The sequence below is a fragment of the Mobula birostris genome, chromosome 2 (assembly GCF_030028105.1).
Source record: "Mobula birostris isolate sMobBir1 chromosome 2, sMobBir1.hap1, whole genome shotgun sequence".
In the NCBI taxonomy this organism is placed as follows: domain Eukaryota; kingdom Metazoa; phylum Chordata; class Chondrichthyes; order Myliobatiformes; family Myliobatidae; genus Mobula; species Mobula birostris.
In genome coordinates this window covers 164,287,951-164,300,061 of record NC_092371.1, presented here as the reverse complement: position 1 = coordinate 164,300,061, position 12,111 = coordinate 164,287,951, and the positions used below count along the sequence as shown (strand labels likewise).

The 12,111-nt window shown below is 42.0% G+C and overlaps 1 protein-coding gene across 20 annotated transcripts in view; it reads right to left on the bottom strand.

Annotated features, from left to right (window-relative positions):
• dst (dystonin) overlaps nucleotides 1-12,111 on the bottom strand; it is a 603,331-nt gene that overhangs the window by 170,659 nt on the left and 420,561 nt on the right. For all 20 annotated transcript variants that reach the window (XM_072250685.1, XM_072250715.1, XM_072250746.1 and 17 more), the window contains one exon: nucleotides 10,350-11,821. In XM_072250685.1, the coding sequence (XP_072106786.1) occupies nucleotides 10,350-11,821 (1,472 nt within the window). The remainder of the gene's footprint in view (nucleotides 1-10,349; nucleotides 11,822-12,111) is intronic.

Below are 12,111 nucleotides of genomic sequence, written 5' to 3'. Positions count from 1 at the left end.
GAGTGGCCTATCGCTGTGTGGCTCGCTGAGCCAGGAGGGTAGACCTCTCTGCTTCATGTGGTGTCCCCCTCTTTCGATGAATGTCGGTGATATCATAGGATGGTATCGTGGTTCTGTGTTTATGGATTGGACCGTTTTATTTATGGGTTGTGGACTTTTTCCGACTTATGGTTTTTATATTCTGTGTTTGTTAATCACCTGCTCCTTTTCTGTTTTGCTGTGCGAGGGGAGGGTGTTTGAGGGTTGAAGTTCTGTTGTGTCCTGTTAGTTATTTGTGCGGAGGAAGGGGTTGTTTTTGGGAGTTGCTGTTCTTGTTCAATTTTGTGGGAATAGGGAGTTTTGGGGGTTGACGATCGCGATGCCATCCGTTTTTGGGCCGGGAGGTTGGGTTTGATGTTTCACTCTGAATGACTTTCATGTTCAGAATCAGAATCAGGTTTATTATCACCGTCATGTGACGGGAAATTTGTTAACTTAGCAGCAGCAGTTCAATGCAATACATAATATAGAAAATAAATTAAAATATAATAATTTAAAAAATAAATAAAATGAAATAATAAGAAAATCAATTACAGTATATGTATATTGAATAGATTTTAAAAATGCAAAAAAACAGAAGTACTGTATATTTTTTTTAAAAAGTGAGGTAATGTCCAAGGGTTCAATGCTCATTTAGGACTCAGATGGCAGAGGGGAAGAAGCTGTTCCTGAATCACTGAGTGTGTGCCTTCAGGCTTCTGTACCTCCTGCCTGATGGTAGCATACCCTCGGTGCTGGAGGTCCTTAATAATGGACGCTGCCTTTCTGAGACACTGCTCCCTGAAGATGTCCTGAGTACTTTGTAGGCCAGTACCCTACTGCAGCTTCTTTTGGTCCTGTGCAGTAACACCCCTCCCCATACCAGACAGTGATGTAGCCTGTCAGAATGCTCTGCACAGTACAACTATAGAAGTTTTTGAGTGTATTTGTTGACATGCCAAATCTCTTCAACCTAATGAAGTATAGCCACTGTCTTGCCTTCTTTATAACTACATCGACATGGTGGGACCAGGTTAGATTCTCAGAGATCTTGACACCCAGGAACTTGAAGCTGCTCACTCTCTCCACTTCTGATCCCTCTATGAGGATTCTTTCTTTGTTTTATGGCTATCTGGTGATGACAAATTTCAGGGATGTACATAGATACATGCTTTGATAATAAATGAATCTTTAATTCAAATATCTAATCAACCAATCATGTGACAGCAACTCAATGCATAAAAGTATGCAGACATAGTCAAGCAGGGCAGTTGTTTTTCAGATCAAACATCGGAATGGGGAAGAAGTGTGATCAAAGTGACTTTGACTGTGGAATTATTGTTGTTGCCAGACAGGGTGGTTTGAGTATCTCAGAAACTGCTGATCTCCTGGGATTTTCATGCACAATAGTCCCTAGAGTTAGAGAGAATGGTGCAAAAAACAAAAAAAAACATTCAGTAAGCAGCAGTTCTAGGGGTGAAAATGCCTTGTTAATGACAGAGGTCAAAGGAGAATGGCCAGACTGGTTCAAGCTGATTGGAAGGCGACAGTAACTCAAATAACCTTGCATTATAAGAATGGTGTGCAGAAGAGCATCTCTGAATGCACAACACATTGTACTAATAAAGAGTCCACTGGGTGTAGATATAATACTACTTCAACTGCCAAAAAGTAAACAACTGAAAGGTGGGAAGAGTGAGATCGACAATGCCTGAAAGATTAGTAGAAGCAGATTCAATGGGATCTTCCACCAGTGAATCAGATAGGAAGTTAAACAGGAAAAGGAGGAAAAGCAAAAGGTCAAACTGGGAACTGGGTGTCATGGCAGTGTAATGGTTAGCGCAACACTCCACAGCAGCCAGCTGTAAGATCAGGGTTCAATTCCCGCTGCTGTCTGTAAGGAGTTTATACACTCCCCCCATGACCGAGGGCTCTAGTTTCCTCCCATATTCCAAAGACATACAGGTTAGGGTCATCGAGGTGTGGGTATGCTAGGTTGGCACTGGAAGCAAGGCGATACTGCCCAGCACAACCCTTGTTGATTTGATTTGATGCAAATGACACATTTTCACCTTATGTTTTGACGTACATGTGACAAATAATGCTTGAGGCCCCACTGTTGGTTCGGGCCGACTATGGATGTTGTGTCCTAGCTGCCTACGTGATATGCAAGGCAGAGCAGTACAATATGGAGAGAAAGTTGCTGCCCACGTAGCAGACTTCCCCACTCCACACAGCTAATGAACACAAAGGAATGGCAGAGACTGACACAATTTGGCACCAGTGGCATCACAGGAATTGCCAGTCAGCGTTGAATTCAAATAGTCCGTGAGCCAGTAGGGTTGGTCGGTATCATATGAGGGGAATAATGCTCATAGTGATTTTTGGCAAGGTACACATCTCTAGAGTTAGAAAATATATGATAGCACTGCACCAGTGGGAGCTTTATAACACTACCCTAAAATAAGCATTTCTGAAAAGCGGCTAATATAAAGTACAACATATATATTCAACCTAGTGGTATTTTGTCATCAGTGATCCCTCAACATTGAAATTTGTCACAATGATAGCTGAGTTCAAGCACTTTTCATCAGATGTTGTTATAAAATTCTACATTGAAAACCATCTCATTGGTGGCACTCGCATTACAGTGCCCAATTTCAGTAGAGTGAATCATTTCATTTTTAGAAAAATATTTGTCTGTTGTTTATTTTGGAAAACCCTAGGACACATATAATCACATGGATTTGTAGAGAATTTATTCAGGAATTCAAATAAGTAATCACTTTTTGTATATATTCCATATTAACATTAGTACAGCAGAAAATGTTACCCCACCCCCCAAAAAGTAAAAAACCCCATTTGGAGAGATTTCTGGAGTTTTATCAATGTCCTGATATTTTCCATATTGTTGTATCAAATCAAAACAATCTTAAGATTTTGTCATAGCATATAAAATCACAGTACAATAATTCAAATGTGGGGTTCCACAAGGCCATAACCTGGGCCCCATTTGGTTGTAAAATGAATATATTTAAATCAAAGACTGGTTTCCATACTTTGTTTTCCATACTTTCATAACCAATTTATAATCATAATAATTTTCCAAATCCTCCACGCCTTCATCTGAACTTTCCACACACTCTGAGATGGATGCCTGGTTCTCACAGTCTGCCAGTCTACACATGTCGGTACATCTGAGGCCATTTACAACACACGTACATCTTGGGAGTGAACATTTTTCTGGACAGTTACAGGCCAGCAGATCTAGGATGGCATCAGGTGCTGGCTGGCCTTCCATCCAGTGCACCACCAACTGTTCAGCTTCCTCTTCTTTCTCCATCTTCCATCCTCTGTCAACAAGGCTTGGCACTTGTGGGTCCTTCCCCAAACATCTTCTCCATATACCAGCCTGGTAGTTGGCTCGCTGTGCATGTTTTGTTAAGCAGTCCTTGCATGGTGGGAGTTGATGACTTTCAATTTCACCTTTTTTGGCACAGAAAAGGTGATACCTGAGCTCATTGACCTTGGTGGTCAATGCTTTTGGGGCATACTAGACACTAGAATACTACAGCACAGTACAGGCCCTTCAGCCCTCGATGTTGTGCTGACCCATATATTCCTTGAAAAAAAAGTACTAAACCCACACTACCCCGTAACCCTCTATTTTTCTTTGATCCATGTGCTTGTCCAAGAGGCTCTTAAATACCTCTAATGTTTTAGCCTCCACCACCATCCCTGGCAAGTCATTCCAGGCACCCACAACCCTCTGTGTAAAAAAAAAACTTACCCCTGATGTCTTCCCTAAACTTCCCTCCCTTAACTTTGTATATATGCCCTCTGGTATTTGCTATTCGTGCCCTAGGAAACAGGTACTGGCTATCCACCCTATCTATGCCTCTCATAATCTTGTAGACCTCTATCAAGTCCCCTCTCATCCTTCTACGCTCCAAAGAGAAAAGTCCCAGCTCTGCTAACCTTGCCTCATAAGACTTGTTTTCCAATCCAGGCAACATCCTGGTAAATCTCCTTTGCACCCTCTCCATAGCTTCCACATCCTTCCTAAAATGAGGTGACCAGAACTGAACACATACTCTAAGTGGGGTCGCACCAGAGATTTGTAGAGTTGCAACATGACCTCTCTACTCTTGAACTCAATCCCCCTATTAATGAAGCCTAGCATCCCATAGGCCTTCTTAACTATCCTAACAACCTGTGCAGCGACCTTGAGGGATGTATGGATTTGAACCCCAAGGTCTCTCTGTTCATCCACACTCTTAAGTAACCGACCATTAACCCTGTACTCAGCCTTCTAGTTTGTCCTTCCAAGATGCATCACCTCAACTTATCCGGATTGAACTCCATCTGCCACTTTTCTGCCCAACTCTGCATCCTGTCTATATCCTCTTGTAACCTTCGACAACCTACAGCTCCATCCACAACTTCTCCAATCTTCGTGTCATCTGCAAACTTACTCACCCATCCTTCCGCCTCTTCATCCAGGTCATTTATAAAAATCACAAAGAGCATGGGTCCCAGGATAGATCCTTGCAGCACTCCACTAGTCACCGACCTCCAGCCAGAATACTTTCCCTCCACTACTACCCTCTGCTTTCTTCCTTTAAGCCAATTTTTTATCCAAACAGCCAAGGTTCCACTGATCCCATGCCTCATAACTTTCTGGATGAGTCTCTCGTGGGGGACCTTGTCAAATGCCTTGCTAAAATCCATGTAGACCACATCTACCACTCTACTCTCATCAATTTCTTTTGTTACCTCTTCAAAAAACTCAATTAGGCGTGTGAAGCACGACCTTCCCTTCACAAAGCCATGTTGACTATCCTTGAGTAGACTGTACTTCTCCAAGTGCTCGTAGATCCTATTCTTAAGAATCCTTTCCAATAGTTTGCAGACCACCGACGTAAGACTCACCAGTCTATAGTTCCCAGGATTCTCCCTATTACCTTTTTTAAACAAGGGAACTACATGTACCATTCTCCAATCCTCCGGCAGCTCCCCTGCAGCCAAAGAGGATTCAAAGATTACTCCTGCTCCAGCGATCTCTTCTCTCACTTCCCACAGCAACCTGGAGTATATCACATCCGGCCCTGGGGACTTACCAATCTTGATATTTTTAAGAAGATCCAACACTTCTTCTTCCTTAATCTCCACATCGTCCAGCACACAGGCCAGTTCTATTTCGACCTCATCCTGATCAAGGTCCTTTTCACTTGTGAATACTGAAGCAAAGTATTCATTTAGGACCTCCCCAACCTCCTCCGCCTCCAGGCACATGTTGCATACAGGAGACATGTAAATGCCTCCAGTTTGTCCACCAGTTCTGGGGAAAGGTCCCATTCCTGACCCAACTCTAAGAATGTGTCCTGAGTTTCCCTGTTGCTGGTCAGAAGCTTTAGGGCACTTGTCTTCCCTTTGTCTGCAAAAGCACTTACAGTGTCACATCCTGTATATGCGTGCAACCCGATGCTACCACCACTGCAATGCTATCACATATTTTCTAGCACTAGGGGTGTATACCTTGCCAAAAATCACTATAAGAATTATTCCCCCCAGATGGCCCAAATTTGGGGTCCTGGCTTAAGGACTGTAGGACTGCCTTAGAGACTCTAGCTCCAGAATTTTCCTCAGAGTTTACTCCCATGAGTGGGTAAAGCCATAAGGTAGTAAAGGTTTGCAATAAAGAGTTTTCCTTCTTCCAGATGAGCTGCCAACAACGGCTGATGAACCCCATCTGCCCAAAGCAACTTGTTTTAAAGTGCCCATAACCCACCTTAGCCCTTTCTCCTCAAAGTAGAAATAGTTTTGCCTGGCATAGTAGCTAAGCCATACGTGACGGCCAGGAGCTGGACTTGGTTGTCACAGCCAATTTGAGATGCACACTATTGGGACCATTTAATAGGTAGTGACAGCTTATCTTCATTACTGCCCCATCTATAAATAAAGCTGATCTCTTAAAAACACGTATGGCCTATTTTATTCCGCATCCGTATTTTAACCTTTAACTTTATTTTTATATAGCTCTTTATTCTGTATAATTGTTGAATTTTTTTTTGTTGTATGGAGCACCAATGCACCACAGCAAATTCATATGGCAAAGAAAGCTGATCCTTGATCCTTCTCTGATACTGGGACTGATGGTTGCTTTGCTGATCAATATTGATAATGATAAACAGTGACATTGGAAAGCGAAGTCTGAAGGGAGTCAGATGTGAACGCATTAGCAATATTCCAAAGAGAATTGAATAAATACCTGAAGAGGAAAAGATTTGTATGTATCTGCATACCTTTAGAAACATGAAACTATTCCCAATGGCAGAGATAATTCTGATGTTCTTTGCTTGTGATTAAGGTTTTGCATCATAAAATGGAAGATTCAGTAGAGTAGAAGAGAGCATTCAGTTTCTCAAATCTTCTCCCAATGCCCCTACTTAAACAATATTTTGATTGATTCATCTTGTAACTCCACCATCTGCCGTTGCTCTACAACCTTATGAAAAATTAATCAAACCCAAAACTTTAAACTATTAATCAATCTGGTGTTTACTGTGCCTATGAGAGAGGCTCCCTCTCCCTCATTATTTCTTGCTTCCTCATCTTGCTTACGAATGGCCTGATTCTGATTCTGAAGTTGTATCTATATGTTCTACATTTCCAGCAGCAAATGCAAATGTTCTGACCAGTTGTGCTTCAAACTGTAACTTCCTGAAACTAGTCCAAATGTCACGATGTTTGGATACATTCTGGAGCATTCTATTTACAAGCTCCAATCTCCTCGGCATCACGCATTGTACAGAATGATGGATGAGACAATATTCTTTATTAAACATGCCTTTTTACTTCACAATATTTGAAGTACTTCAAAAATATTCTGCCTGGGAATTATATCCAGAAATGATTCTGGTGATTAGAAACCAAAACAGGCTCATGTTTTAAACACAGCAGAGGACACACAGTTCTGGTGGTGATATTAAAAATATTTATGATAAGCTTTCATGCCAGAAGAAAAAAAAGCTTTAAATTAAAACAATTATTCTCACAAGCACCACTCCCCAACCCTCTCTTCAACATCTCATTACTCAGTTCCAAGACCACTGCTTGTTTGAGTACACATGCTGATGGGACTGGGAGGAAAGAATTACTCAACCTTAATCATTTTTATTCTGATTTTCTGCCACATGTAATCCTATGGGAAGTCAGCAGGAAGAATAAGGGTCAATTCTTCTGTTCCCCAAACCAAGAGTGTCATTGCCATTTATAACTAAACCATTACTTGCCACAATGGACAGTGGATATCTTAAAATAATCGATTTAAAGGAGCACTCTCTTAAAGTGAAATCGTTGTTAGGTCACATCTGGAATTTCCAGCTGGCGGACGATTTCCCTCCACGCATAGAAAATTACAGCACAGTACAGACCCTTCAGCCAAAATCAATCTAACCCTTCCCTCCTACATAGGCCTCCATGGTTCTGTTATCCATCTGCCTATTTAATAGTTTCTTAAATGTTTGTAATGTATCTGCATCTATCAAATACGTCATTGCATCTCTCAGAAATGTAGTCTGACAGTGAATGACCGAGCTGAGGTTCTGGCACTGAACTGACTGGGAGATTTAAGCTTGGTCAAAGAAGAAGATTTTAAAGAGCATCCTAAAGTTGTCCCTGTAATTAGTAAAAAAGGCAACTGAAGGCCTGGACATGATCAGTAAGACTGGAGGAAAGGAAAGTGTCTGGAATTAGAGGAGCTCATAGATCTCATGATGCCACAGGGCTGGAGTTTGCTTCAACATCAAGGATAGGGTAGAAAGAGATGGCTTTGAACAAATATAGAACAGTGCAACACAGTACAGGCCCTTCAGCCCACATCGTTGTGCGACCTTTTAACCTACTCTAAGATTAATCTAGCTCTTCTCTCCTACATAGCCCTCCATTTGTCTTTCATCCATGTGCCTATCTAAGAGTCTCTTGAACGTCCCCAATGTATCGGCCTCTACCACGATCCCTGACAGTGGGCACCAAACATCTACCACACCCTGTGTAACCTCATGTTTTTTTTCATACAAGTAACATAGAAACAGGCCCTTCAGCCCAACTAGACCATGCTGAACCATTTAAAATGCCATTACACATGTGTTAGTATAGGGTGCATCTGAGAACAACAAACACTTGAAGTTAGTAGCCGCCAGTGACAGAGAATTTGAAACTGTCGTCTTCCCTTCAATCTTCATCCCCTCACCTTTTCCTGTTCTTTCTTCCATTCCTTTATTCCCTCATCTTAACATGTTTTGTTGCTCTCCCCATTATCCAACCAGCAAAGAGCTTCTTATTCATAATATTCTTCATGAAACATAAATTCTAAATTATTTACATGCAGAACTGTTTGTCGTAAATTCCTTTAGCACTCCTGAGCCATTGTTTTGTGTAGCTCTGGATCTATGTTAGGGTTGAGTTAAAGGCAGTCTGACCTTTTACAAAATAGCTCACAACATCTACAGTGCAGGTGAACAAGCCATTCACTCAAACCACTGTGTTTACATTCCACACACACCCTCCACCCAGGCTTCATTGTCTCAGCGAAACATATTTCACAGTCTCTTTGTACTCGCTTTTATATACATCCACATGCCATGCTATCTAATCAACCAACCTTGGGTGGGCTTGAAGCTCCAAACTCTTCTGTTAATAGTCAAGTACATACATCTTTCAAACTATAAATAGCAAGAAACATCTTTATCTTGTCATTACTATTTGGACCACTGGATAACAGTTTTGTTTATGCTTTGTTAATCGTGTTAAACAATATGGGGACAATACCAGACCCCTCAGTCCACGGGCTGAACAAATAGGTAATTATAGGTTTCAGTCACTGAGAAAGATCACTGAAAACAATTACAATAAGGACCAGGGAGAGTGGTGGAACAAGAACTGAGGCAGGTATGGGTAGATAGTACCACAGTCACAAATAAGCACTGGACAATGTAAAAGTTTATAGCATCTAAGACTTACTTTTATCATAACCAACGGCTCCTTACTGCCTACCCTTGATTACACTGAGCCTTTTGAAATAATGGTTCATACAGTCTCCGAGAGCTTTGCCCACTAATTTGCTTGTCACAGGTATCAGGCTGCTTTGCTTGGAATTATTTAGTCTGTTAAACAGCAGTGTCACATTTCCACCTTTGCATCCCTCTGCTCCATGCCTTTAGACAATGAGAACAAATATCTCCCTCCCTTATACAGAACATATGTACAGAAATATATCCAGTTACCACCACTACTATATCATTTCCTGTCAGCCACCTTATATACGGACACCTCTGTACATAGAGTCACTTCATCGACATACGATCAATGTGTATAAACTATCTTATGTATTTACATTCATTGTGTTTTTTATTATTAAGTTGCAAAGATGGAAATGTGACACTGTTGTTTAACAGTGCTTGTTAAACAACGCTGTTAATATTATTATTAGGCTGCTTATTATTTTATTATTATGTTCTTTATCTTACTAAGTTTTTTTGTGCTGCATCAGATCCGGAGTAAACATTATTTCGTTCTCCTTTACATCGTGTACTCGAAATGACATTAAACAATCTTGAATCTCTTAAAAGCTAGGGCTAACTTTCAGCGAAGCAGATGATTTATCGACTTTTGATGCCAAACTCATTACATATTCCTCTTCCTTCTGTTTTCAATTCCAGTCTTTCACATGAACCAGCTTAGTCATTGGAAATAACAAGAGCCCAATGGGCCAAACAGCCTCCTTTTAAGGTATAACTTTCTGTAATTAAGTCCACAATCTTTAGGAGAAACAAAAAGGTAGAGCTGGAAGATAAAAACAGGGAAGGTGTTGTTCAGGGCAGGGTGAGCTGTGGTTTTGAGGAGGGCGAGATAGTAAGAAAAACCAAAATGATTCCAAGCTGTCATAACGTAGAACATAACAATAAGGCACATTCTGGGCCTTTAAACCACAACGTTGAGCTCACCCATTAACCTACTCCAAGATCGACCTAACCCTTCTCTCCAAATTCGACCATACACTTCCATTTTAATTTCATCCGTGTGCATACCTAAGAGTCTCTAAAAGTCATACTTTAGAAACTGAAAACACTACTTGTACCTGGAAATCAGAGACAAAATAGCCAGAGTTTCACTTCCACCTGATTTTACATTGGCCAAAACTCCTCAAAGTACGGCGACTCATCAGTTCAGGACCACAAGTTGTGCAGATCTCATCAAAATAACCCAACATTAATTAAACAGCCAATTAATTTCTATGCTGAGAGACAGATTGAGAAATGAAGCCATACCTTGAATGATTCCAGTTGCTGGTTGATGACCTCTGTTTCCATTCCAACGCTGCCCTGATTCTCCTCATGTTCCTCAGCTGTGGTCATGAGCTCGCTGAACATTTTGTATCTGTTGTTGAATTCCTCAACGTGCATGAGGGTGCCTTCCACCTGCTCCTGTCTGACTGTTGCTCTGTCCAGCAGCTTATTGCACTGTTTGCTTAAAGCCTCCAAGTCCCGCTTTAACCCCAATAAATCTGGAGAGCTGGAGGACTCCAGCATCTGCTTGCTCTCCTTCTTCGTGACTTCAATGTTTGCCGTTAGCTCCTGGAGTTTGACGATGAAGCCTTGGATGTCATCTTTCTGAGTATGAAGGCAATCCAACTCCCTTCCCACAGGAGCCATGCTATCCAGTTCATCATCGAGGTCAGCAAATAAGGAAAACATCTCCCGGATATTGTTCTGAAACTGCCCAATACCTTGGAGCTTGACCTCCAAGGAGGAGCACCTTTCTCGTACTTGCTGGCTCACCGACTCGTAGTCTTCTTGTAAAGCATTAGCCTGCTGCAGAAGCAAGGATGCGTCTTCACTGTCAGAGGCAGCAGAGGTCAATCTCTGAGCAAGACACTTGACCTTCTCCACTTGTGATGTCAAAGCCTGAAGCATCTTCTGCTGGGCATTCAGATTGGTCAAGCACTTGTTACTGTACGCTTGTGGCCCAAGTGTGTCATGGTGATCCAGTTGCTGTTTGGCCCCCTCTAACTGCTCCTTCGTATCTCTGAGAGACTGCTGAAACTCCTTCATGCATTTGGCCATCTCATCCAGGGAATCCTTTTTCAGGCGGAGCTGGTCACTGATCAAATCCACCTGCTGGCTGACGAATGCCTTCTCACTCCGAATTTCCTCCACGTCTGCCTGGCTAGCTTCGATCAAGCAGTCTGCAGCATTATTTAAATTCTCAAGCGCCCTCCGATGTTTGTCCACGTCATTCTGTAGGGCTTTAATGCTTGCCAAGGAGGACTCGATTACGGCCACATCACTACACACTTGTACTTGCGAGGACTTTGCTTCACATTCTTTTATCCACGGTAGAAGGTGTTCAGTGCATTCTCTGTACTTCTGGGCTTTCTGCAAACAGTCTCTCAGTTTCTCATGCCTGCTTTCCACTTGCTTGGACAGGTCTTCCCAGGTGCTCCTGAGGGCTGCAAGTTGTTCCTGCAAGGTGGTCTTCTCTACCCCAGGCTGCATATTCTGAAGGAGCAATTCGCCTTCTGCCATGATCATCTCATAGGAGCCAGCCTTCTGGGCCAAGGATTTCTGAAATGTTGCCTGCTCATCGATCAACAAGTGGAGGAGGTCCAGCTTACATGATATAGGAGCCCTCTGCCTCTGCTCATCACTTTTTCCACCTATCCAGGCTTGGAAATCATCAAACATCTTTTGGAACTGCTCGGAATTAGCCAGTGCTGACTGAAGTTGATGCACTCGTTTCCCTTTAGCAAAAATAAAAATAATTGTAATGCATTATTTTGTGGCTTCCTTATTTCCCACCCCATATAGAACAAAACCTACAGCATGTATACAGTCTCTGAATATTGAAAGACAGGCATAGCGTGGACATGGAGAGAACTTTTCCAATAGTGGGAGTGTCTTGGACCACAGAGCACAGCCTCAGATGAAAAGTATGAACCTTTAGAACAGAGATGAAGAATTCTTAGTCATAAGGTGGTAAATCTGGAGAATTCATTGCCACAGACGGCTCTGGAGGCCAAGTCATTGGGTA